The sequence below is a fragment of the Diorhabda sublineata genome, chromosome X (genome assembly GCF_026230105.1).
Source record: "Diorhabda sublineata isolate icDioSubl1.1 chromosome X, icDioSubl1.1, whole genome shotgun sequence".
Taxonomy (NCBI): domain Eukaryota; kingdom Metazoa; phylum Arthropoda; class Insecta; order Coleoptera; family Chrysomelidae; genus Diorhabda; species Diorhabda sublineata.
The window spans coordinates 37,126,727-37,153,983 of NC_079485.1; the positions used below are offsets into that span (position 1 = coordinate 37,126,727).

At 30.4% G+C, this 27,257-nt stretch overlaps 1 protein-coding gene across 1 annotated transcript in view; it reads right to left on the reverse strand.

Moving 5' to 3' along the window:
* LOC130450926 (lachesin) overlaps positions 1–27,257 on the reverse strand; it is a 395,900-nt gene that overhangs the window by 125,761 nt on the left and 242,882 nt on the right. Inside the window, exon 5 of the mRNA XM_056789650.1 lies at positions 20,084–20,212. Coding sequence (XP_056645628.1) covers positions 20,084–20,212 — 129 coding nt within the window. The remainder of the gene's footprint in view (positions 1–20,083; positions 20,213–27,257) is intronic.

Consider the following 27,257-nt stretch of genomic DNA (forward strand, 5'->3'; position numbering starts at 1 on the left):
GTCATTTTACACTCCTTATCTATTACTAAGTATTTTGTGTTTTTATTAGAGTAAAGTTACCATAACCTTTTTCAAACTGCTTGACTCTAAAGAATTTAGATAATAGAACGAATGCAAATGATAAAAAAATCGATTCATTTATATAGGGTGTCGTTAACAATGCATAGAATTTATTCGAAGATACAGACTCCATATCATAATTGATAAAAATATGAAGTATTATTTATTGAAATATGTACATATTTTTAATTATTGCTTATTTATTCAATTATACAAACCAAAAACACGATTCAATGTAAGTACATATATAAAAAGTGTTCTCAAAATACTGTTTTTTCTAGTTTTTATAAAAATATGCGTGATATCCATGAGCCGTTATTCAATGGATAGAATGTACTTATAATTGGATGAACATACGTGATATCTTTTGGATTTTTCCATGAAATATTTTTTCTTCTCCAAAACTGTAAGATTCAAACAATTTCTCTTCGCCTTCACTGGCAATTTGAATCTAGCTCCACATGTTAGAAAGAAATTGGACTAGCCATATTTTGTTGTAACGGAATTTTAAGTCTCAAAGGTAAGCGAAATAGGAACATATGGAGGTACTGATCGTAATCTCCTCGTTTTAGTTAACCTTAAACAAATTCTTGCTTGTGGGTAGGTTCATCCCATACTATCATACACGGTGTAGTTTTTCATTATCATTTGCATAGCACTTTGAAATTGCATAAACCATTCACTGAACGATGCACTCCATTTCTGCATTAATTTCAGGAAGAAAATCTGTCATTCCATATAATTTTTGACAATATACTGCAAAATCAGTAGTCACTCTCTATCAACAGGTCTATTTACATTACATTTAAACAAGCGTCAGAGTCAGAAAAGTGGTTTAGTCGGAACTCTAAGTTATTCGATATAAAATACAACAATTTCCGTTTGATGCAGAGATAAGAGACCATGTAGGGTTAAAGTGGATTAGAATGGATATGGTTGTTACTGAATGTTATTAGTTGGTTATAATATATAGAATACTTCTACAGCAACTTATGAGATTAAGACAAAATTCTAAAAATAGAACAAACTATATATATATATATATATATATATATATATATATATATATATATATATATATATATATATATATATATATATATATATAAACGATATATACGAGGATTTATTGATATCTAGTTAGCCTAGACCAGTTTCATGCATAAACAAAATATTGCGTTACAATAGCAACTATCAATAAAAATAAAAGAAAAAAGATGTCCACCGAAATTGTGAAAATCGAAAAATTGGAGTATCGAGCCATCATCAAGAAAGTACCTGTATTTACACGGGTTAAGAAATAAGCAGATTTACAAATATATGCTTAATATCCTTGGTGATCAATGTCCTTCGTATGAGACCGTGAAAAATTGGACTGCAAGCTTCAAAAGAAGTAAATTTTCTATTGGAGATGATGAGCGATCGGGAAGGTCAGTTTCTGTGTCAGTCTCCGAAAATATCGATGCAGTTCATGACATGAAAATATGCGGAAGGCTATCCAAAGGTGTTTTGTTTTTACAGGACAACGCCCCTGGACACAATTCTCATGTTGCCATGTAAAAAATTCGCGACTTAGGGTTTGAATTACTAGAACACCCCCCTCATTCACCAGATTTGACTCCGTCCGACTATCATCTCTTTCCTCAACTGAACAAAAGTTTAAAAGTTCGTAAATTTTCTTCCAACAAGGAGGTAAAAAAGCTGTGGAAGTCTGGTTTGCAGAGAAAGAAGAAACATTATTTTTGAAAAGTCTACAGACGTTGCAGGTTCGCTGTAATAAATGTATCTAATTAAGAGGAAAATATGTTGAGTAATAAAATATTGTGACATTCAAATTTTGTTTGGTTCTATAGAAGGCTAAGAATTTTTCAATATATCTTCGTATATATATATATATATATATATATATATATATATATATATATATATATATATATATATATATATATATTCAACTAAATTGAAGAAATATATATAAGAAAAGTTGTTAGTTGTCACACCCAGTATAATCTGGCATAGACTTTAAATACGCTCTGCGCGCAGGAAACAAGTTCAGTTGTCTGATTGTAGTACCACTATAAATTCAAAATGGAAAATTCTGAAGATATTGAAATGTCTATATTCAGATCTAATCATTCTGCAAATATAAATGATATTTCTGATGAAACATCATCTATAGATGAAAACCAAACGATGTTAGTAGAGACAATTATTGAAAACGATCAAATTCGCAGAGCCAGAGAAGAAAAAAAGTTTTTGAAAATTAAGTTGTCCGTGTGGGCTTGTGTGGTATTTTGGTGTATTGCAATGGTTTTGGTATATTTCATGTACCAGAATATTATAGATTACCTGGAAGATGGTAAAAGAAGGATGTTTAAAGGTGCAAATGCTACGAAATATTTATCCAGAAATGTAAATCATATTCACAATGTCCAGTAAGTCGTATTATTTTCCATAAATAGTTTTCATCGTGCAGCATCAGTTTTCGTATTCAAGATATGAAATAACAAAATTTTTAAACTATGTGTACCTTTCAATGCATTCCAAGATAGTCTTATCCAGGATCCTTCCTAAACGGACACCAGTAGCAGCCGAATATTGATAAATAATTTTTAAATATACTCTGTTTATTGAAAACTGTTATGTGAGAAATAAAACTTTTAAAATTAAACCAATGGATATCTGAGTTTTTCATTTCAAATATAATTCTAAATATTTGTAAATGATGTCAACAAAAATATCCAGTTTTGTTACTGGTCATTCGTTTGTAAATTTTTTATGTAACTACAAATTGAACTTGAAACATTTCTTTTAGTTTTTTTATGAAATCAAGTGCTGAATCAGGAAAAATATATTATAATGCATTAGAGAGAGAGAGAGAGAGAGAGAGAGAAATGCTTTATTGTGCAAAAGTTGTTACAATTTGTAGACAAAAGCTTGTAAAATTAAGAAATAAATATAAAAATAACTAAATGAAGATACAAATAAAATTTCAATATACAGAAGAAAACCAAAAATTATAGATAATAATTAGTATGGCAAAGTTCATAGCAAAATTAAATCAGTTTGGAGCATGCCTGGAATTAATTAATATTGGAATTAATAATATTATTATTAATATTATTATTAGAATAGAAGTCGTTTACAGAGTAAAGGCACTTTGCAGTAAATATGCCCTCAAATTATTGCGAAATGCGGGAAAAGAGATATCGCTTTGATTTCAATTGGCAAGTGATTAATAACAGTTTGGATGATATTTATAAGGTGAAATAGTGGTTCGCATTTAACAATCAGAAAATCACTTCACTACAAGTATTATTTTTCAAGGGAAGTTCTTAATATATAAATTACGATATTTATATGAATTGTCTTGAGCTCTGTTGTATAAGAATTGTAACCCAAAATATCTAGTTATTGAAGTTAAAATAGTGAACAACAAAGTCCAGGAAGAGTACGTTCTTCGAAAAACAATTCTACAAATAGGAAAGCTTAAGAAAAGAATAGTTGATAAGTTAGTTGATGGAAATGATAATTTGAAAAGCATACTTGATTGAATCATATAATTTATTTTCGTCGTTGAGCTGACACAACTTCTCTGCTTTTGCAGAATTGTATAGTTGTATCAAGAGAATAGGGTGGTGGTAGTAAGGGTCTCCAAACCAAATCGGCGGTCTAAGTGATGGGGATCACTTCTAATAAGATGTGCGCATATACCAAGGCGTTCAGTTCTAATTTTTGGAACGAATTCAAGACGTGGTTATCGAGGGAGCTCATTACATTAATTAGGCATAGAGTAGATACATTAATCTCCACAGCCTTCTATGCGTGTTTTGTGATCAATCATTTCTTTTTCATTTTGCTACCGTTGATCAAAATTAGAACGAGACGTCATCTCAAATCGCACACAGAAAGATGTAAAAGTATACCAGAATCACGTGCTAAGCACGACGCAATGACATGCAAATCGAAAATAGTGTAACTGCCCGTAGTGGGGTTAGGAGATACTGAATTTGGGAATATCTACAGTCCAACAACAAAAAATTATATTTCATACTGAGACAGTGCCAGTATTTGTAAACAGTTCTGCTCTTGCGAATTTTAAAACAAATATGAACCAAAAATTCATCTTAATTATTGATTTATTTCGTACTACCTTCGGTAGTTAATATTAAATATGATATTGTTGACTTTTTAAACTGTATGTATAACAGGTACTAAGTCTCTACGAAATTCTACTATTTAATGTAAAATTTAAAAATATCAGCCTTCGTTACTGCTTTATGATTGTAGAATGTTGTTGTTTTGGAAAGGTTAGTGAATGGAAAAGGGATTTATTTTTTTGTACCTACTAATAATGTTGTAAACGTGTTAATCAATACATCACTATTCATTTAATTTCAGTGAGTTATTATGTCATGAAAGTTGAAGAAGTAAGTGACAAATAATGAACAAAATTATGGGAATGGCTAACCCCTCGTTTCTCTGTATCCATTTATGATAGACCCCAAATTAGATAGACCAATAAGATCAAATTTTCAGGGAATCAGTAATGTGAAGAAATTCAATGAAAAACATCATTTAAACAATAATTTTAGACAAAATGTTACTCAGACGGTCCAATGTTTACTATTAAGTTTTTGCAAATGGCGGATGAAACTATGTTTTTGCAAATGGTGGATGAAAAATAATTGACCAATCAGAATAGACGTCTACCACTACACTCATAATAAACCTAGGTTTATGTACATAATAGTTTCGCTGTATTGTCCTCATAATATTACAATGACACTCAAACGAGGGCGTCAAAAAGTCAATTGACCGTTTTATTATAATGTTACTGATGAAATTGTAATTTCGCGGCCACGAAGTATAGATTCAAGGAGACCGAGAATAATGTTAAAAGAACGGCATCAATTTAAGGAACAGAGATTTCACTGGTAGAAAGCGCCACTCTTCAAGTAGTACTCGTTTGAATATTGAATTGAATTGAAATTTTCAGCAACCGAAATTGTATAGGTATGTGCCAGCTTGTATTTACGGAATAATAATAATAGTATCCTGAATACTTGTGCAGCAAAAACCTTACCTAAAAATGTCACCGAAATCTTCAATTTGTCAAATGATTAGGAAATTATATTTTCATACCATGAATAATTCAATTATAAATGCTTTTGTACTCTTATAATTTTCCATAAAACTTATTTTCAAGGAGAAGTTGAATAACCAACGACATATTTTCAACAACGTATTTAAAAAGATACAAGAAAGTCAAGAATTGGCGCTATGAATTCATACAATGAACTTGACAATTTACAATTCAGCACTTCTAGTAATTAGATTATTATAATTTTTTTAAATGAGTGCAGTCTCCCTTAATCAACCCCCGAGATTGATTCTATCACCTTTTTATTTACCATCACTTAATGCACTCATAATGCATACAGACTCATAAAATGTACCAAATTTGGTATTTTCATGTGAAAAGGCTGTAAAGAGCTGTATTTCGAAATTTTGGGTCCTGCTTTATGCCCCCATAACTCTTCAGGGATGGTGTCAGTTTTTATGTGGAACACCCTGTATATAATACAATTTTATACAAGTAGCAACATTTTTAGAAAAGCCTGTGAGTGCAGATATTTTCTACATGGAAAATAAAATTAAATAATTCAAATAAATAAATATTCTAAAAGTAACGTGATGCTCTAACCATGAGCATACGAGCTAAGCGCATTATTTCCTTGTAATTGAAGCACTACGTTTGAGTTTTGAATCTAGTTTGGGATATGATGGAGAAACGAAATTCTTGAGATTCTTATGTATAGTTAGATTTATAAACTAATTAGAAAACCACTTTGTTAAAAATTCCTCCCAATCTCTTTGTATACGCAAACCTGTCAATACAAAGGGAATGGAATGAATTTTTAAAAGGGTGAGTTTTAAATTGGTTTAAAAATTCAACTATACATTAAAACAATTGTTGGATAATCCTAAGGATAAAATACCAAATTTGGTAGAGTGGGTATATGAAATAAGCTGTACAATGTAGTCAGCTCCTTCAATATATATTTGAAAGTGACCATACAATGTGCATATCGTGTAGTAATCATTCCCCTCAGATATTCGCAAATCTTAATGAACATGGAGGCATCTCTCAAGGAAATCATCGATTGGGCAGAATACAATGGACTTGGTTCGACCTCGAAAAGACCGTACTGATTTTGTTTACTAGGAGATTCAAGATACCTAATTTTCGGCTACCAAAATTGGAGGGGCAAACTCTGACCCTCTCACTGGAGGCGAAATATCTGAGATTAATCCTAGACTCAAAGCTTTCCTGGCAACTTGGAGGATATGATGAAAAAGGGAATGCATCTACATTTTTAGGAAGATGTTTGGAAGAAAATTGGGACTACAACCCAAGCTTATACACTGATTGTATACAGAGGTTGTAAGACACATTATAGCTTACGAAGCCGTAGTGTGATGGGCTATGAATAGAAAGACGTATGCGGAAAAACTCGCCAAGGTGCAAAGGCTAGTAGCCATAGGCATAACGGGAGCACAAAGAATCACACCCTAGGCCGCACTGGATCTGCACATAAAAGGATTAGCAGCTAAAAATGCCCTCAGACTGAGGGAAACTGGGCTGTGGAAACAATCCAACTATGGGCACACCAGGATACTAAGGGAGATATAGAATATGGCGGATAAAGTAGACAAAGGTTTGTTGAAACAACGCACCGACTACACTACCGCCCGACTAACTTTTGATATAGACCTGAACATCCTCATACGATCTTCACGGATAGGTCCGCAGAGGACGAACGGACGGGAGCGGGAGTATACTCTGAAGTTCTGGGAATAAAGGAATCCTTGAGGCTTAGAAATGGCTGCAGCATAATACAAGCCGAGCTGCGGACAATAGAACGAACCGCGGAACTAATCCGATGCAGAGATGAAACGGTGCGTGACATCAAAATTTACACGGATAGCCAAGCGGCTCTGAGATCACTATCGTCTACGGCAGTTAGATCTAGGTCAGTGGTGAGCTGTCGCGAACCCCTTTCATGGATTCGTGACCGAATGGTTAGTCTCTGCTGAATACCTGGACACAGCAATGTAGAAGGGAATCAAATGGCCGACAAACTAGCCAAATTGGGAACGATCAAGAGCGGGGACGAAGCGGTGGATTTGCCACTACCACCGATCATATTGCTGACACGATAGTTAGAATATTAGAGAATATACTGTGTCATCTCACGCTCCTTGTGGCCGGTGCTACAGAAGAGGAAGACAACAGAACTGCTAGGCTATGGGAAAACCTCGATCCGACAGGTCGTAGCAGTGAAATGCAGTGAAAAGGAAGAAACAATGGAACACCTAATTTGTCACTGCACAGCATTGGCGTCGAAACGACTACAATGCATGAGGAGTGAAACATTGGAATGTCTGAAAGAAGCAGCGGAGCTGGGTGTTAAGGACCTGCATCAAACTGGAAAAGCTTGGGAAGGGGGCAAGGACCTGGCAACGGAAGAGATAGGGAAGGGGAGTGAAATGGTACTGACTGAAAAGTCAGCAAGGGCATCACAATGGGCCTAAGGCCTCCGAGTGGATCTCGGCTGAAAAGTGGAGATCACTCTGTTAACCTAACCTAACCTAACCTAATGAACATGCTGACCAGAAAAACGATGACAAGAATAGCTCTGTGAAAGGGGGAGATTTCGGAGAATCATTGATAACCACCGAATACTACTCTCAGATTTAGACAATTTTCTACCATATTTCTTTTTCTGTATCACCCATACGTACGTGCTTCAATAAATGCGATTCACACATATATTTACTATTTCAAAAATTTACGACAGATGCTTTGTTTGATATTTTTATCAAATCAAAAAACGACATGAAGCGTTGTAAGAAAATGAACGCAAAGAACGCTTAAGCAAAATAAGAATGGAGGACAATTGTACGAAATTTATTACACGAAAATAATTTCCAACGAAAGAGCTTAAACACATTTCCCGGTAATACCTTCTTTATTGTTTATACATACTTACATTTATATATATATATATATATATATATATATATATATATATATATATATATATATAGTGTATTATATATAGTGTATTATATAGTATATAAAATGTATGGAATTGAGATAACACCAATAACTAGAAGAGAACAATGAAAATCGATTTCGTTATGGCATTATATTTATATAGGGTGTCGCTACCAAAAACAATAATAGGTCCCTTTCCTTTGTTTGCATGCTTATGGTTGGTAGAAAAATATTGACGAAATCTTTTGTATGTATGGTTAGGTTAACAGTATGATCAAGATATCAAGATACTCAACAAATTCGCATGTGGTTTATACAACCAAATGATGAAAAAATTATGTAACTCATAGAAACTGTCGTGATCGTTTGGCATATCAATGTTAAATCAAATTAACGTGAGATATCGCTTATCAACACTATAGATCATAAATTAACTCATTTCTCATTGAACAAAAATTAGTAAGGACCATTTATTCTATCTTAAAATTTTTATTTAAAATGTATGTGAAAAGTTTGAGAAATAAAATAATATCTAAGAAGATAAATGGTATTTTTAATTTTGTTTCTATTGACACCGCACGTAGAAGTAGCGATGATAAATATAATAATTGATACATACTACATAGAATGAAACATATATTTATAGGAATCCATTTTGGAATAATTCAAAGAGAAACAATAAATGATTTCAATAAAAAAATGGAACCCAATTCTTAAGAACGATACACTCAAATGAATCGTTTCCTTTACATACTATAATAAAAACAATTATTGGTTGTTACACTCTGTATAATTTTACATATACTTAGAATATAATATGCAATATACTATACTTAGAACTTCAGTTTTTCAATTGAGAGTGCCACGGTGAGTTAACAATGGCAAGTACTGAAGAAATTGAAATGTTCAGTTCCAATAATTTGGGAAATTCATCTGAAGTCCCAGATGAAACATCATCCTTGCATGGTAACAGAACTATGTCAGCAAACATAAGTATTACAAGTGACTATTTTGGAAGAGCGAAACAGGAAGAAAAGTGTTTCAAAATTATCAATATAGTTACATGTGTCAGAATTGTACTTCTCATTATTTCAGTATCTTTGTTCTATTTAATGGTCAATTATATTATTAATTACCAAGATCAAAAGAAAAAAAAATTGTTGGAATTGGCAAATTCTACAGAAAATTAACCAGCATAACCAATATTAATAAGGTTAATGAAGTGTGACCTACTGTTATCCGTTGATAGTTTTTATTGTGTATTCAACTTTCGTCTTCAATTTATTGCAAGATTTCGTTATCCCAGGATAGAATCTAGAAGATAGCAACATCAAATGCAGTGAGATATTGGGGAAATATACTCTGATATGTTAACTAATTGAAACTTTTTCTGTATAACATTTTCAACCAACATTTTCTGCTATTTGTATCAGTTATGAACTGTTGTAAGCTCTGTACTTGAAAGTAGTGTTATAAATAAAATAGAATTAAAAATTTCGATATTTTCTTTTCATAAATTTTATTAAAATCGATTGCTAAAATAGAAATAACACATATCTTAGTTACTCATTTAACAATTATTAAAATTATTATAACTATTATCAGAATTCATCTTTCAGAAATTAAATACACATTATTTATATATCATGGTCCATGAAAGTTGGTTATATGTATATAGTGAAACCGTAAGTTTATTAATTTCAATAATAGTACTTATCTTAGTTTGAAATAAAATTGTTCATCCATTTTAGCTATCACAATAATAAGAAAAACTTATTCAAACTCAGTTAATATATAATACATATATTCGAATATATGTTCTGGGTTTCTGGATCTCCTCTGTTTTAAAATTAGTTTTTCGCAATAATTTTTTAAAGAAAGATAAAAATTGACGTTTCAACTTTGATAAAGACTTAAGTTAAAATCGAAACGTCAAAATTTATCTTTCTTTCAAAAATTATAAAAAAAAAAACTTATTTTTAAACAGAAGAGACCCAAAATCAAGAACATTTAGAAGCATTAATTTCAATAAAACTCGAGTTCTTAGGTTGATTTTTATTTGGTTTTTATTTTTGGTCTCGACGTTTCGGTTATGAGTATGCAACCTCTTAGAGTGACCAATGTATGTTTTGTCACAATTTGAACAGGGAATTTCATGAAGTTTGTTAGTGAATTTGTTGGTTGTTCCTCCATCATTTATTTTGGTGGAAACATGTTGAATATTAAGGACTTGACAGTACGCTATCTTTATATTATGCTGTTTAAAGATTTCTGAAAGTTTAGGGGTAACTGATTTTATATATGGTGAAGGTGTATAAATAAGAGAGATAGAAATGTAGGAATTTACGTTTGAAGGTGATATTGGGATGATGTCAAAGTGGTTGTCATATGTGTTATATAGAATACGTTTCAGAAGATATGAAAGATATGAGTTTTCATGAAAAAGTATGAAAGAGTATTTTTAGGTTCTTTTCATGAAAAATTAAATTCGAAATTTAAAGGACTTTATTTTTCATCTATTTAATTAAATGATCATTAATATACGAGTATCTTCCAGAACTTAAGGTTTCCTATGCGATTCAAATAAAATTTCATTCTCATCGTTTTTAATAAATTTAGTGTCAAGAAAAGGTAAAGATTGTTCAGCATTCTCCTTTTCTAGAGAGAATTGTACATAGGGATTGAAACTATTAAAGTAAAATAGCAAATTATCAATCTCATATTATGGAAGGGATAAAATAAAAGAATTTGAATGGCAAAACAGATATTACGAAGTTCTAAACATAATTCATTACATAATGTTGATATTTTTCATTATAATTAGAAAAATATGTATTATTAAAGATGAATGTTATTAATTCTAAAACAGTTTTATTATTGAGTTTGCAATTTCTACTGATATTATTCAATTTATGTTGTAGAGCTGTAAGACATATATTTCAGTGGACATTACTAAAGCGGGATATTACAACTAATCCTGATAAAACGTAATTCTGTGATAATACCATACGATTAAAAGTTTCATTAATTTTAAAGGAGTCTTTGATATAATAACATATATAAGTTCCTTTAATTTCTTATTTTTTAGACCTTTTGGTATGTTTATGTTTCTAAATAATCGTCTTGACTTTATATCTCTTCTGATTTAGTTTTTTTATTTATCATAATTTCTTAAGCCAGATAAAACTTGACGCTAACAATTTGCGTATTTTTATCAATCAATAGATCGTCTATATCATGAATATCAAAAAAAAATTTAATCAAGTGTCAAGTCATAGTTTGATAAAGACCGCAATTTTTATCTGTCTTTAAAAAATTATCAAAAAAGGCGAAAAATTTGACGTTTTCACTATTTTCAGTTTTTATCGAAATATTTTGGTAGTAAGACTATCTATCCAATTACTTGGCAAAAATTAATTTCCAAGAAAATATTGATTATTGACTGAATAGTGAAGGATATTTTGAACTGAATTTGCAGCTGTTAGTAATAAAGCATTTTGTAATCAAATGTAATTACTAATTCATAATTACACTATCTAATAATAACAATTTAAATCACAACAGAATACTTATACCGATTATATTTTGTAAACTTCAATATGCTATAGTATAGAGATAGAAATTCAAACAGTTTAAAAATAACGATATTCCTACTCTTAATTTCCGTTTCACAAGAAAAATCGTTGTTTTCAAATAGGCATAGGAAGGAATAATTCTGTTTTTTCGATAAAAATTAGCTAATTTCTTGGCTAATACGAGAGAACTGTATGGAATGGTCAGTATTGAAAAAATACTAAAAAAATTTCATTTGATATCATGAGGGGTTTGAGGTTATTTATCTATCCGTGATAATCGGTCTTTCAAAGTAGTCTATAATTACAATTATTAATTATATTCTGCGAATAGCTCTAATAACAGAAAGTGTAATTTTTTCTTCTTCTTTTTCTTCTTCAACGTATTGTAGGCATTAGGCTTGTAGTTTCCAACTTGACATGTTGATGTCCATGAATCCATCCATCTTTTTGGAGCTCTTCCTAAAGGTCGTCGTGTCCCTGATTCACCGTCTCGTGCATTCTTTGCTGGTCATCCTGTCCACGTGTTGCTTTCAAGCTCTTCTACGTTTACGTCCCCATCTAACTATGTTTTCCACCTCACATTCCTGTCTTATGTCTGTGTTTCTCTTTCTGTTTCTTAGTGTGTACCCGCATATGTTTCTAAGTATTTTCATTTCTGTAGTTCGAATGATGTTTTTAGTTTTTTTGTTGTCCGCTGTAATTTCTGCTAATCCAAATATATTAGCTAGCACTTGATAACACTTTCGCTGCAGTGATTATATTGTTTCTTCAAAATTTTAGATATATCTGGCAGAAAGATGAATTTTAGCTGGTGGATTCAGGAGAGAATAAAAAATTAGAGTGTTAAACAAATTTTTTTATTAGACAAACAAATAAATCGCGGATGAATCACTCAAATTTGAATCTGAAAGTAGTTCTATTCTTTTGGAAGTGGCCATGTGAGTACGAATAAAGCTGAATATCCTGGATCATCATTCATCAGAAATGGTTAATAAAATCCATGCCCTTGTACTTAGTGATCTTCCATTATAACTAGGTGTGATGGCTAATGGAGCAAATATATCAACTGATGGGTATGAAATATTTTGAATGAAAATTTACCCATGAAAAGCTATCTGCCAGGTGGGTGAAGTAATGGTTTAACTCTGCTCAACATCTGGTTTGTATTACAAATTAATACGATTGTACTTCAAGTAAATTTTTCTGTCGATATGTCATAGTAGATGAAACCTGAGTACTCCATTATATCCTAGAAACAAAAATACAGCTGAAACAATGGACTTCAGCTGACGAACGTGCTTCTAAAAAAGCAAAAAACATTTTTTTGCCCAATCTGGTCACAGTATTTTGAGATCCAAAAGTTCTTTGATTTTTTAGAAAAGGGACTATAACTGGCCAAAGTTATTGAATTGCTGCTACGATTTCATACCAACTATAAGACAGAATGACCTCATTTGTTGAAGAAAAGGGTTTTGTTCTATTATGACAATGCACCTGCTATTGTCGCAAAAAACTTATTCAAATTGCATTGCGGTTCATTGCTTCATCCGCCATATTCACCTGGTTCCATTTGATGACTTTCTATTCTCAATTTTAAAAATGAAGTGAAAAGTGATTCCATACAAATTAACAGTTCATGGCAGTTCCTTGAAGATTAATATTTAAATGAATTGAAAAATTGGACTGTGTAGATTTAAAAATTAATGTATTGAAAAATAAAATCTTTTTTTACGCTGAACTTCTTCTTCCTTTAAACTACCGACCTTATAGGTACACACTGCGATGTTTCGTATTGTACAGTTGTAACGGTTTCCAAAATTTCTTTAGCACCTTTTTATTAAGTGTAGAAGAATCTGTCACTTTTTTGACTTGAAATTAGTCACCTGGCAACTATCAGATTTTTATAGACAGCTGTACACATATCTTGACGACTACTGGTGGTTAGTAACCTATTGTAAGAGTTTATGTTCTCCAATGAACATATTTGCATTAACGGCAAATTTCTAGTGCTTATTTTGTATTGCATCCATTCTGATTAACGATAAAAAACCTTTTTTGTTTCTAGATAACAATTTTGAGAGAAGGTAACCTATTTACGTCTTATTTAACTCATTCAGGGGAAGAACTTGAGCAATACAGCCTCTACTTGTCTTTAAAGTATGAAAACCTTCATTTAATTTGATGTTTTGTATTGTAGCGCCTATTTAAGTAGAAGTAAATAAAGAATGGTTGAACTCAATACATTCTTATGAAATGTGGATTTCATAGATGTCTAGACAATCTTTTCTTAGCGACTCTAGGAAACTGACATGTACTGCGCAACCATTAATCTACATAAAAATTGTAATTTCAAATTAATCCTCTTGCATCTATTCGAAAATTACTGAATCATCATCAAATCCCTCTTTGATTAATTTATTTGCAATAATTTCGGTTCTCTGCTAGGACTAAGACATGATTATTTTATTATAAATTGGAGAAAGAATGAAATATGATTTTTTCTTCACATGTTTTGTAGCAATATATATAATGAATCAAATCGATTAAGATAGATAAATAATGCGAAAAATATGTTTTCAATTATTAGCCAACATACCACTATCTTGATTGTCTGGAATTAATTAAGATAGTTTTTTCACTACAAAAATATGTGTTTATCAATGGTTGAAAATATTTTTAATTAAATATACCAATGATAAAAGATATACAAAATAATATATGAATCGCATAATATAAAACGTTCGTAAATAATGTTGTGATATTTTAAGTATAAATTTTGTAGATATTCACACTTGTTAACGACTCAAGAAAACTAAAATGCATATTCTAATCACATATTTTGACTTTAACGAAAAATATTTTTAGATCTGAAGCAGTGAGCGATTTAATTGATTAAAATCCATTTTAGCACATATTAATAATCTGGTAGTAACTAATTTGAGTTGGAATTCTGAACTTCACCTAGTAAAATTACACCAACACACTGACTGACGCGCATTCTGATAACCAAATTATCGTGTTTTTTTCTATTGAAGTATTTCTTAATTTGATAAATATTTTTCCCCAATATCAAAGCTATTTTGTGCACAATGTAATTTTGCACTTAAAAGCTAACACGATATCTGGTTATATGAAGACAAAACAAAATAAATGATGACGCAGGCTTATATTTTTAACAGTCACTGTGTCTTATGTTAGAAATATGTTACTCATTTCTTTTTTCTCTCATTCAAATGTTCAATTCATAATCATTCTAATTTGTTCAATTGATTTATCAGTAGATATAATTATTGGTAGTGAATTTGCTTCATAACCGTATCTGGAATAGGTTTATTCGCTTTATTTCGCATAATTCATTTCTTTTAATAAATAAGTTCGATAATACCTTTGAAGATGAATTGATTTCAGAGCAAAAAATGAGCATTAATAAAAGACATCAATGGTCAAAATTTGGGGCGACTAAAAAAGGAAGATGTAAGATCGAACAATTCCAGCAGTTTGACAACAAACACATGAGTAGCATTGGGATTTATATTCCACAACGTATTTTGGTGTAGGTGTGAAAGTTAAATTCGGGGTCGAAAAATCTTAATTTTAGTCACAAGATGCTGTGTTGCCTTTTGCAATGTCTTTTTGTTTTTAAAATGTTTCCTTCCAATAAAGCTGAATACTGCTTCTCTATTTATAAATGTTTTTTGATTGGCGAGACAATAAACATTTTAGTTGAACCAGCAGCAGCAGCACTTTAGTATTTTCCTATCGACTTTTATGTTTATTATTATTCTGTTACATATAAATATATCGTCGTCATTGCAAATTGTGTTAGTATTACACATTTGCACTGAAGGGCAGCATCTTATAGGTATTAGTAATTAAAATATATAACACATCTTATATGATTTCTAACATTAATATGAAATCTCTATTTGTTATTGAGGCTAATTGGTTTCAAATATTCATGCTCACGTACAAACTATTCCTCTATTCCTTCATTTTTTGATATACTACTTGCAGATATCACAAAATTCCTGAAATACAGATTTTTTTTCCGACCTACAAGCTTTTTAATATATATAATGTTAAACATAATGTCATATGTAGATTCCCTGATATCAAATTATCCAGATTCATAAATGAGCAGTAATATAAAAACTGTTGCACGTACTAAATTGGTTTTATTAATAGTATTAAATTGAAACGTGTAACTGTGTGTGTTAGTAACAGTTCCAAACTTTTTTGCATATAAATGGCATAATTTATAGCCAGAATGAATACACATTTTGCTTATAATTAGAAATTTGAGAATATTGGTCCAAATATTGTTAATGTTGATGCAGAAATGTCGAACCTGGAAATTATTTTGCAAATTCGAAATACTATGTGTCATAACGCTTTGTGGTCAAGGTTACTTTTTTAACGAAATTATACACTAGACAATTCAAAAAATGTTTTGGAAATTATATATTTCGAGATCGGAAAACTTTTTTAGGGACTTTATTCAATACATTTACAATAAACACAATTGAACAACCACTAAACTATTGAATGAGTTAACTAAATTTACTGATTGAACTAAATGAATTAATTATTTCTTATTTCGCAGTACTCCTTTTTATACTAAAATAAATATTGATAACATGTTTACAAAATATATTGTTTACTTCTTTTTACGTTATAATAACTTTATTTCGCTTGGATTTTCCTGGATATAACTTACTGCTGAAAACATTTTTTATATTTAATATTTAATCGAATCAAAAACAAAGAAGTTGAACAAAACTATTCTAAATCTAAAACTATAAACTGAAAAATAATCCTTATAAGAATGAAATTAACTATGGAAATAATTGTTGTCACTGTGTCCAAAGCGTAGTGTTTTTCTGTTGAATATTGAGCCTTATTGTTACAATGGGCTTTATTATTGGTGCAAAAATAAGAGAAATACTTAATTGGAAATATGCACTGCACTATTCTAGGCCGTGTCCAAGTTTATGAAGTGTTTAATTGCTATTGTGTTATTACCACCATTTATTAGAGGCTGAGTACAAGACATCTGGAAACTGATCCAACTTACTGCCTGGCACCCCTGGATTTACAGTTGAAAGTAAGTTGTTCGTAATTTAGATCTAGGGTAGAAGTATAGATTGACTATCGGATATTGAAATTTGACATCCTACAGACTATTTTTATACATTGAAAATGTTCTGAAATGCACTTCACTAGTTTTTGGTGTTTCCCAGGTTTAATGTTGACTTTGTTAAAGATGAGTTTATATTTTCACATCGTGAGGTGCTTCTTAGGTTCAAAATAAGTTCACAGGTATGGATGTAAACTTCTTAATATAAAATATAATCTTGTAATTTCTGAAATAGCCTCGAAGGAAAGTTGTGATTGAGGATTAGTTGATTAGATATCAAATTTCACATAGGTCAGAAAGTGTTTCATATCTCGCAAAATTGAGATAATCAATACTTACAATTTCATTGAAAATTTGATATATTACGTTTTCAATAAGTAATTTTTCCTATAAACTCCTTTGTTGACAATTGATGTTATTTATTCTAATTTTGAAGTTAATATTTTGTTACCTGAATAATAACAGTGATATTAAAAATTTTGTACTAGCAGCCAGTGAAATTTGTGAGTTAAATTTGATTGCTGATATTTTCTCGATTTATCTGTAGGTTGTCTATTAAATTGCTTTCTCTTTCACCATCTAAGGCATCTATATTACCTGAATTACTCAAAGATTGAGCTCAGCCCATTGATTAGCCCTCTTTTGTAGCCTTGTAATGAAATTGGAATAATGTAAGATGAATCTACTTTGTCTAAAGTAAATTATATATTTAAGTAATTAGAGATATCCCACGAATAATTTTGATATCCAATTATAGCATATAAATCGTGAGCTTCGAAGTTCAATTTACTGATCTCGTGTAATAGAAACATAATATGTATATATATATATATATATATATATATATATATATATATATATATATGTTTCAAAATTAGTTTTTTTAATAATTCTTAAAAGATAGATAGAAATTGACGTTTCGAATAATTTTGAGTCTTTATCAATATTTTGAATTTTTATCTTTTAAAAATTATTAAAAAAACTAATTTTGAAACCGAAGAGACCTAAAATCAAGAATATTCAGAAACATTAACATATCAAAAGGTCTAAGAAATAAAAAATTAGTCATATACCCGTGTGTACCTTTTGTGGGTGTCGGGTGTGTGTGTCTCTTTATTCATGTACAATACTTAATTGAAATTAGTAATGATTAGTAAGCTTCAGAAGCAATTAACTATTATAGGTACTGGTATTAGACGAATGCGGATATAGTGTTATGTAAAAAACGAAACTTATTCTCTATAAAAAAAGCTTATAATTTCAGTGTAATAAACGTGGTACTAATAAATAAACACAATTTTACATATCAATACAATGCATGTCTTGCTTATACTTTTATACTAATACTATACTTTATTACTAATATTTCATTTTACCAGTGAATAACTTTCGAGAATGAAGTATTCGAATTCTCTAGCCGATTTTACTTGAATACTTGTCGCCGTCTAGTTTTGTATATCCACTCTGTTTTGAAGTAGGAAATTTCAAAATTTATTCTGTATAACCCACTGACACTTAAAAGGTAGGTAGGAATCTGTCACTAAAGAGTATGCATTGGACGATCAAAATTTTCGTTAGTAATGTACATAATAGATTGATTCACTTGATGCCTGTCTGTAAATCTGGAGTCGGCGAAATAAATCATTTCCGTTACCCACATTAGAAAGTAACTCATTTCTTAAATAATAGTGTGAAGTTGTTTAAAAACACTAAAATGCTAGACAAACACCTTCAGCCTACAACTTTCCCTTCTAAAATTGTTTCGGTCCTGATTTGACGCAATTATAATCGAAAAATATGCACCGTCAAGGCAAATTTCCCGGTATCATAATCGTGAGTAATAAGACGCATTATATCATCATATTATGTTACAGAATAATAATTTTTGAAAAAATTATCGCTTAGTAGTACATAAATTATTAATATAGGGTATCACAAATAAGAACCGACAAAGAGCCGAGGTGCATAGAGTAGCTCAAACTATGACGATTGGCGGCAATTTACTTCTATACCAAGGTTCATACCATAAGTAGAGCCAAAATTTCTTTTCGGCCCTGTAATTAAATTTAGTACACTGTATGAAACTGTTGAGGGGTAATTAAGGGTGATCTAAAATTTTTTATCTGTAAGTTAATTTGAAATTTATATTGTCATACCATGGATAATTTAATCACAATAATTTTTACTCTTGTAATTTTTCAAAAAACTTTGTCGCTTTCAAAGAAACAACTAATAACCAAAGACATAATTTCAACAATGTTATTTGAAAAGTCAAGAGTTGGCTTGGAATTTATATATCAAATTTGACAATTGGCCATTAAGTTCTTTCTAGTTATTGAATTGTTACTATATTTTTGATTGGGTGGATAGATTTTTGGTATTAGGTTCGTTGAAAATTGAAATCGACTCTGGCTAGTAATGCGATTACACAATTTTTCCCTGTAATGAACTAAAAGAGAATAAACTTTTCTGTCCTTAACCGATAAAATATTTTGTACAATCAAAAAATGACCGATCGAGGAATTATTACATGAGGGTGTTCATCTGAATACTCATGACAGTTATGCATGTAATACTCCTAGGAGTAACGCAAGCCCCATCAGTAAAAATTATTTTCATTTGAAAATGAGTATCTTGGTGTCTAATAGTTTCTTGTACAGATTATATTGATATGCCACTCTGTGTAGATAAAGTTCTAGTGCTGATATTCAATGGTATCCTACTGCTTCTTTACAAAAATCTAATAATAACATATCCACACAATAAGAATTTTCTAGTCATTTGAAAAAATTATCAAAATTTAATTATAGAAAAAACTGAATTTCAAATTGTCACATTTAATGTATAAATCATAATTGAAAAACATGACTTTAGTTATTCTACTTTTCCTATGAAAAATTTATCGTGTATATAAAAGATCTAGAAATAAATTATCCGTGTGATGAATATAAAATTATTAAGCTAACAAATAAAAAATTTTTAATTTAACATTTCACATTAACATTCTCATATAATGTACCAAATTTGGTACTGCTAAGTTAAACGAAATTGTTTCTTTTCGAAATTTTGGACCTTACTATACCCCCAATCATCATATTTCCTTTATATGTGTAATCAAGAGTATTTGGATAAAATATATTTTAAAAAATTCTTATTCAATGCAAGTTATTATTGTACTGACCAATGAGATTTCTTTTAAGAAATAAAATTTTTTAGTTATTGAGGAAATATGTTAAATTTACTTACATTCAACATCTACGATGATTCGTTTGCTAACAGACGGAGGAACCCCATTTGTGGCTATGCAAAGATAGGCACCCATTTCTGTACGGCTGATGCGGGTGAGATTTAGTTGGTCTCCTTCGTACACGTTCACTGAAACAAAATTGATTTCTCTATGCTATTTGCTAGATTTCTATCTCTTTGTATAATTTAACTTTAATTCAGAAGCTAGAGAGTCAACAAAATCTTGAGTTTATCACAAAGTACGGTAAAGGAATTAAATCTGAATATTTTTTATAACGTAACACAATAAGTGTATTGAATTCAGGTTCATATTAAAGTGTTTTAAGAACGCGTGATAATATGGCAAAGTGCTTGAAATAAAACAATAGACACAAATACTTTACGCTATTTTTTGTGGTACCTATACTTCAAAATCATAAATATTGATTTTCTCACTTCCAAAATAGTTTTTGTGATCACAGCTAAAAAAATGTAGTCTAAGAAAATCGAAATTGTATTACGAAAAGAATACTACAAGTTTATCAACATGATGAACTTGTTATATTAATCATATGTAAAAATATGCATTCATATATTATGAATGACGTAGCCAAAAGGCAAATTTATCAAATGAAAATGATTTACGTTAAGTTAATCATTGATGCAGCGAACATGGAGTAATCATTTTTCATGTGGTAGTCATTTTTTCCCCAAAATTTTATTCCAAGCATATTTTTCTTGTGGTGTTGATTATTTATATTTATATTAAATGAGACAATACCAAAAGGTATGCAAGGCGATGGATAAAATCCAACGACTAATAGTATTCCAATCGACAGATGTGGAGACTGGTTACGTTGAACGTGTATCATTAGGGTAAGTGTAACCTCACTGTGTTGAATTGTTAGCCATGTTAATATGGAAAGCAATTTTGAAAACTTCACAAAGTGTGGTATATACACCATACGTTATGTGACTAAGGATATTAATATGAATTTTCTGGTTGTTTTGTGCAAAAGCCTATAATGTATTGGATACTACTATTTAGGTATATAAAAACATTGGAACAATATTTGAAAATCTGCTTTGGTAAATTCTCAAAACTATTTTTGATTTTTGACCCATTTTTTTATGTATCAGTACTATGCACATTGTTACTACTCAATTTTTTAGTCTAACAAAGTCGTAACATCTACTTTTTATTTTAGTACTTGGTTCTTCTCATTTCCTGTTCAATACCAACATGTTCTAAATTATTGTGATGACTGAATGTTTGAATCTGGTATTGAAGGCGGTTTTCCAAATGAGGATGGATCACCTGAAGGAGAAGCTGCTTTAGAAATCGTGTACTTAACAATGCTTCAGTATAACCGATATTGTTATTATAAGCAAATGAAAGCTGGAGAAATAATTGAAGGTCAACTTTTCGTTACAGAATAATTTCCATCGAGTTGATCTACTGCATCAGTGCCCTCCCATAGTCATATAAGTATCATATAATAATTAAGGCTCTACTGCCAGGGTCAGGCATTGTAGAAAAGAAAAGCACACATTTATCAATCTTCCGCACATATGATCACATTATTATGTTTGCTTATGCAGCTTGTCGTCATGGCATGGCGCATGACACCATCATTTTTTCATAATTTTAGAAATGGTGAAGGATTAGCCCATTTCATATCACTGAGACGTCATTGTATTTATCTTTTAGTTGGTATAATGATTGATCTGACATATTTTTTGGTTTTATCACTCTATCGCTAAAAATACATTTTTACACATTTAGAGTGCTCAATACAATAAGGAATGAAACATAATTTGATTCATGTGAAATTTGTAAGTAGAAAATGGAAAGCAGACGAAATGTGGCTTGTGAAATACTTAATAAAGCAGTTAAAGACATGCGGTGCTGCTGGAGTTATCACTAATATTCCAATATTGGTGTATAAAATGGGTCGGCCGCATAATTAAGGGTTAAATGACTGTGAGTATAAATATACAATAATTAAGATGGTTGAATGTATAAGTGAAACTTTTCAAACAGTTCACTCATTTTATTTGAGGTCACAAATTTCTTCAGGACATTTATTATGAAATTAACATTTGGAATAGCCTTCGATTCGTTGATCTCATGGATACTTTAGATCTCGCGTCTTTTTAAAAGTTCGATTCACACACCCTGCAGCATAACATAAATAAGCAAAATGAGTAACCAATATAACAATTATGTTTTTTTGTTTCAAACTTGAAATAAGAACTAGGAAACTAGGAATAGTACTAGGAAAAGCGCCATGTCTGTAGGTAACAACTCTTATTTCAATACATATTTGATATGATGTTTGTCCGTTTAGAATGTTTTGTATGTATGAAAGATACTTAATTATTGCATGCCTATAAAATATGAAGTTTCAAACACATTGGACAAAATCTATTTAAGTTATATATCAGATATTTTATTTCTTTTGGAATTAACTAAGAAAAGATAAGGATTTGTATAAATTTTTCTTTCTTCAGATCCATTAATGCTAATAAAACACAACTGACTGAGAAACAGTTTTCTTGTGATATACCTCTGGTAAATATTATTACGACATTACCCCTAGTAAATGTCTTAAACCCAAGTTGAAGACGAACATACATGGAATTAAGCGTAGTTATTGGTTTCCCTTTGTCGCATAACGAGAAACATATATTTAAGAAAAATTATTCCTATTTCTATGTAATCTCGTCTGATCGTTATGTAACCAATCCTTCCATTTTTCAAATAATCTACACATCCATTTTATTTAGAGAGAAATTCTCATACTTTCATTACCATGAAAAATGAATTTCAACTACTATAAACGTAATTCTCTTCAAAGAAATCAAGAATTTTTTCCATATTGCAATTTATTGTTTAATTGAATATAACCGACATAAAAAGTCGTTCTCTGTTGTTTGATTTCCTTTTTCGCAAAAGAAATGTGGATATCATCTCATTAAGCGTTAAAAAAGTTCACAATCTTGGGACGAGTTCTTTAATGAAACATATGTCTTGAAAGCTATAGGCAGTGAAACCACAACTCAGATAGAAAACATTCTCTTTTTATATATTAAGTAGATAAATCAGAGAAAACAAAAGATACTTAGGGGCTAGATGAAATTCTAATTAATGAGTATTTTTTGAAATCTGGTAATCGTCTAAATTTAGATATAGCCAAAACTGAGAGTTTGAAAATTCGTTTTATTGTTATCATGGGGTTTATATTAGTTTTTATGGAAATGCGAATTGTGCAATGCCCAAATAGAACTTTTATCTCTTTTTTGAATTGAGGTATTATTTCATTAACTGCATAAACATTGAGTTTTATTTCAAGTTGTGAAAAGTGCAGAAGAAACTTTCGAAATGTGGAGGTTGATAATATTTGGAAAAAGTTTAAAAACGATTTGAGCAATTTAACCTGCTCGCTTAAAATCTTGTACGAGTAATAAAAAGGAAGATAAAATGGACTATCGCCTTTCATTTTTATCAAGACAAAGCGCTATTCTACATTAGTTTTTAATTCGTTTTTGGTCGCCAGTTTTTCCGTCACTGTTCACATTGTCTCTTGACACTTGACTTCTGACTCTTCCCGCATGTATGCATGTTTTGACATAACTTCAGATATTGACAACGATACATCATCAAGTAGAAGTTTTTCAGAAATGCTTCCAGAATTTGATTTAAATTCTGTATTATTTACTACATTTTGTTAAAGAAATGGAAAAATATTTTTTATCACAATTTCTAACACCAGAAAAGGTTTTTGTTTCACATAACAATCACATTCTCTGTTGATCAATATTCTATTTTCTATACTTACCCAACCAATATTTCCATAATTTTCAATGCTCCATATAGACATATTATTCAGGAAAAGAAATTATCGAAGAATCTGCTTTCCACTAATGTGAAAGCTTAATTATGATGAATAACCAATTGTAAAATGCTTATTAGTATTGAAAGTAACTGATCTTCCAGGTAGGTTTCCAATTTCAACAAAACACTACAATTAGGACCAAATTGTGTTAAAATATGAACACATTGTTCAGTGGGAATATTCCAATCATTTTTGTTAATGATAGTTTCCGAATTCTTGAGCTTATATTTTTATTTACTTTGAAAACTTTTTTAGTTCTAAAACAATCATTGTAATTGTATTTATCGATGGAGGAGTTTCCGCGTTCTTTCCACCTGTAGAGATTTATAGGAATAAACGGCGCCTCAATTATAATTCCATTTATAATTGAGGAAAAAGAAGTTACTGCTACGAGAATAATAAAATAAAAAATAATCTTCACCACTAGCAACGAAACACCAAAGTGGACTAACTTTAATATATTTCCGAGATTTCGAATACTTATGTATATAAATACCATGTCTGAATTATCCTAAAATTATATAGGAATGACTACAATATTTAGAGAACAGAATATATGATCACAAATACACCAAAAATGCATCGACTGCTCTACATAAACATGAAAAAAAATGAACATCATGAATATGATTTAAAAAAAACAAAAATCTTAGCTCAATACACGAACTACAAAAAATTATTAATCAAAGAAATGATACACATAAAACAAGATAAATGTTCTGTGAATGATATACAAGATATAAAAAACCTCAGCCAAATTTACCATAATTTGATCAATTAGTTTATTTCAATCTACCTGGTATAATATCGTTTTATTGAAATTTCGAGGTAAATATACTGATTCTAATACTATGTTTTTATATGTTGAGATATCTACCAATATGTTTTTATCTATTCTACAAATATTTTAATCATTATATATTTATTATTCTTTTAAAAATGCTTCCAAGGAAGGAGCGAAACGTTAAGTTATACATATAAAAGTGATATTTCTTCCTGCAAACAAACGCTCGTAAGCACTAACAAAAAATTTGCTCACTAATTAAAAAGTTCAAAGCTGGAAAACATATCTTTCCAATATTGATAAACTGCTTAAAAAACTGGGTCAGATCTGTATAAAACCACCATCATACCATTGCACATTCAATTAAGATGAGCAAACGTTAGAACAGAATCACAAAAATGTGCTGAAACTTTAAAACTCCAAGTAAAAGGATTATGAAAATGTGAAACAAACATGACATGAGATCATAAAGAGATTTAGAAATATTATGTCGATTATATCATTAAGGAAAAAGAAGTGATTTTACTCTCTATATTTTGTGATAAAGGATAGAAACTTTTAGAGAATGTAAAACTTGGTTGCAAGAAAATAGAGGATCTCTTTTAGGTTAGGCTTCAGATATAATTGTTAATGTGGTGGAATATTATCTGCATTCGATGCCTATGTACTGGTCGATCATAATAACGTAACAATTGTGACAAGATAACTCTTTAAGGCTACCAAATAACCGTATTTAATATTGATGTGGCTAATATACTTTTTATGGTAATCAAAGAGAGGTGAGAATTAGACGGATGGATGTTGTGTAGTGCTCCACAGATCTTTTGGTTAGGTTCATAATAAGTACTACAACATTACTTTGGAGAACCGAAATAATTGAGTTCACTACAAAGTACTTTGTAATCTTAAGTATTGAAAATCGTCTGTGATTTATCCATGACCAAATGTATGAATTTAATTGGTTGATAGATCAGTTACATTCTGTAGAGAGAAAAATCAAATTCATCAAACTTACCGCAATTTGTAAGCATGGTCGTTTTTGTAGTAGACAATCATATATTATTCATCGCACTACTTTACATTTTAACATTTTTATAATTAAGTGCGAACATAAAAATTTCCTATAAAGTTTCTACAAGCAATGTACTCAGGTTTTAAGTATACCTATAAACCTTACGATTCATGAGAAAGGTGCAATTTTTTATAGCAGTGCATAACGTATTCCGCTTTACACAGTAACTTTTACTACGGAATAAATGCTTGAAGCTGGAAAGAAAACACTTGAATAATCTTGTATTTTAACGAACATGGTGAAGCGATACAGTACGATTCTAACTATTTGTCGCAGAATTTATATAATAAGCATTCTGAGAAATGACGATATATGCAGGGTATAACAAAATGGTAGGTCATAAAATATATCTGTGCAAATTACAATTCAATGATTATTGAGGCACCAATAATTAGATTCCTTTTGAATGATATCTACACATAATTGTTTCCCGGAAAGAAGAGTTTTCATGAGATACGGTTTTATCTTTGTAGTGTATGCTACACATATCCATTCAGTTATTCTCAGTAGTACTCAGAAGTGATAGGGAAGGCTCTAAATTTTTTGGTATGCAAATTTTCATTGAAATAAGTTAGATTGAATCCACATTTTTTGCTCCATAATATGGGATATGATTTATGGTCTACTTTTTTGTTACATCTTTCGAATCATGATGTGAAACTAAGAGTTGATAAAAACTCATACATCAGATGACCGCAAACCAATATGAACATATATCAAACATTCATGTGAAACTGAAATCAATTCTTGAGAAAGTTAACAAAAGGTTGATTTGCTGTGATATACAGTTGATATTTCGGTGGAGTAGGAGCAAATAAAACGTACGTAAGGATAAATGTATTCAATTGAATAAGCACTTTATTCACTAAATGATCGATTTTGGAGGACACTCCACCCATGATGTAAAGACTACAAGGTGTGTTCTTCCCAAGGCTCATTTTCGACTCGTTCTGCGAATCTCTTTGGGAGCGAATTCTCATTGGCTGCTTCCCAGCTGGTGCGCTATAGCACATCTTTTAGTCTTTACATCATAACTCCTTCATAATTCAGCTTTCCTCGGCTGATTGTCAAACAAATATTTAATGATGTATATATTTCTAATTATTTGTAGCAGACATTCCAAGTACGTTCGATATGAATACAGCACATGCACATTTTTTGGTTTGATAAGATGCAAGACAATTAAATAACCCAAGTTATATAAGTTTTTGGAGAAATATTTGAAACGAAAAAAAAATGGCAGGAAAATACGGTATATTAGGTATAATCAGTAAAAAGATGCTTGGAAGATGTAGAAAACAGACAGAAGAAAACGATTTGGCTGAATACGTAGTGACAAAATTCCGATTTGGCGTGTTAAGGCTGTTGATGAATTGTCCTGACAACAATAATTACATTTCGTTCACGTTAGTGTTAGTGATTTCAGTTTTAAGAAATGTC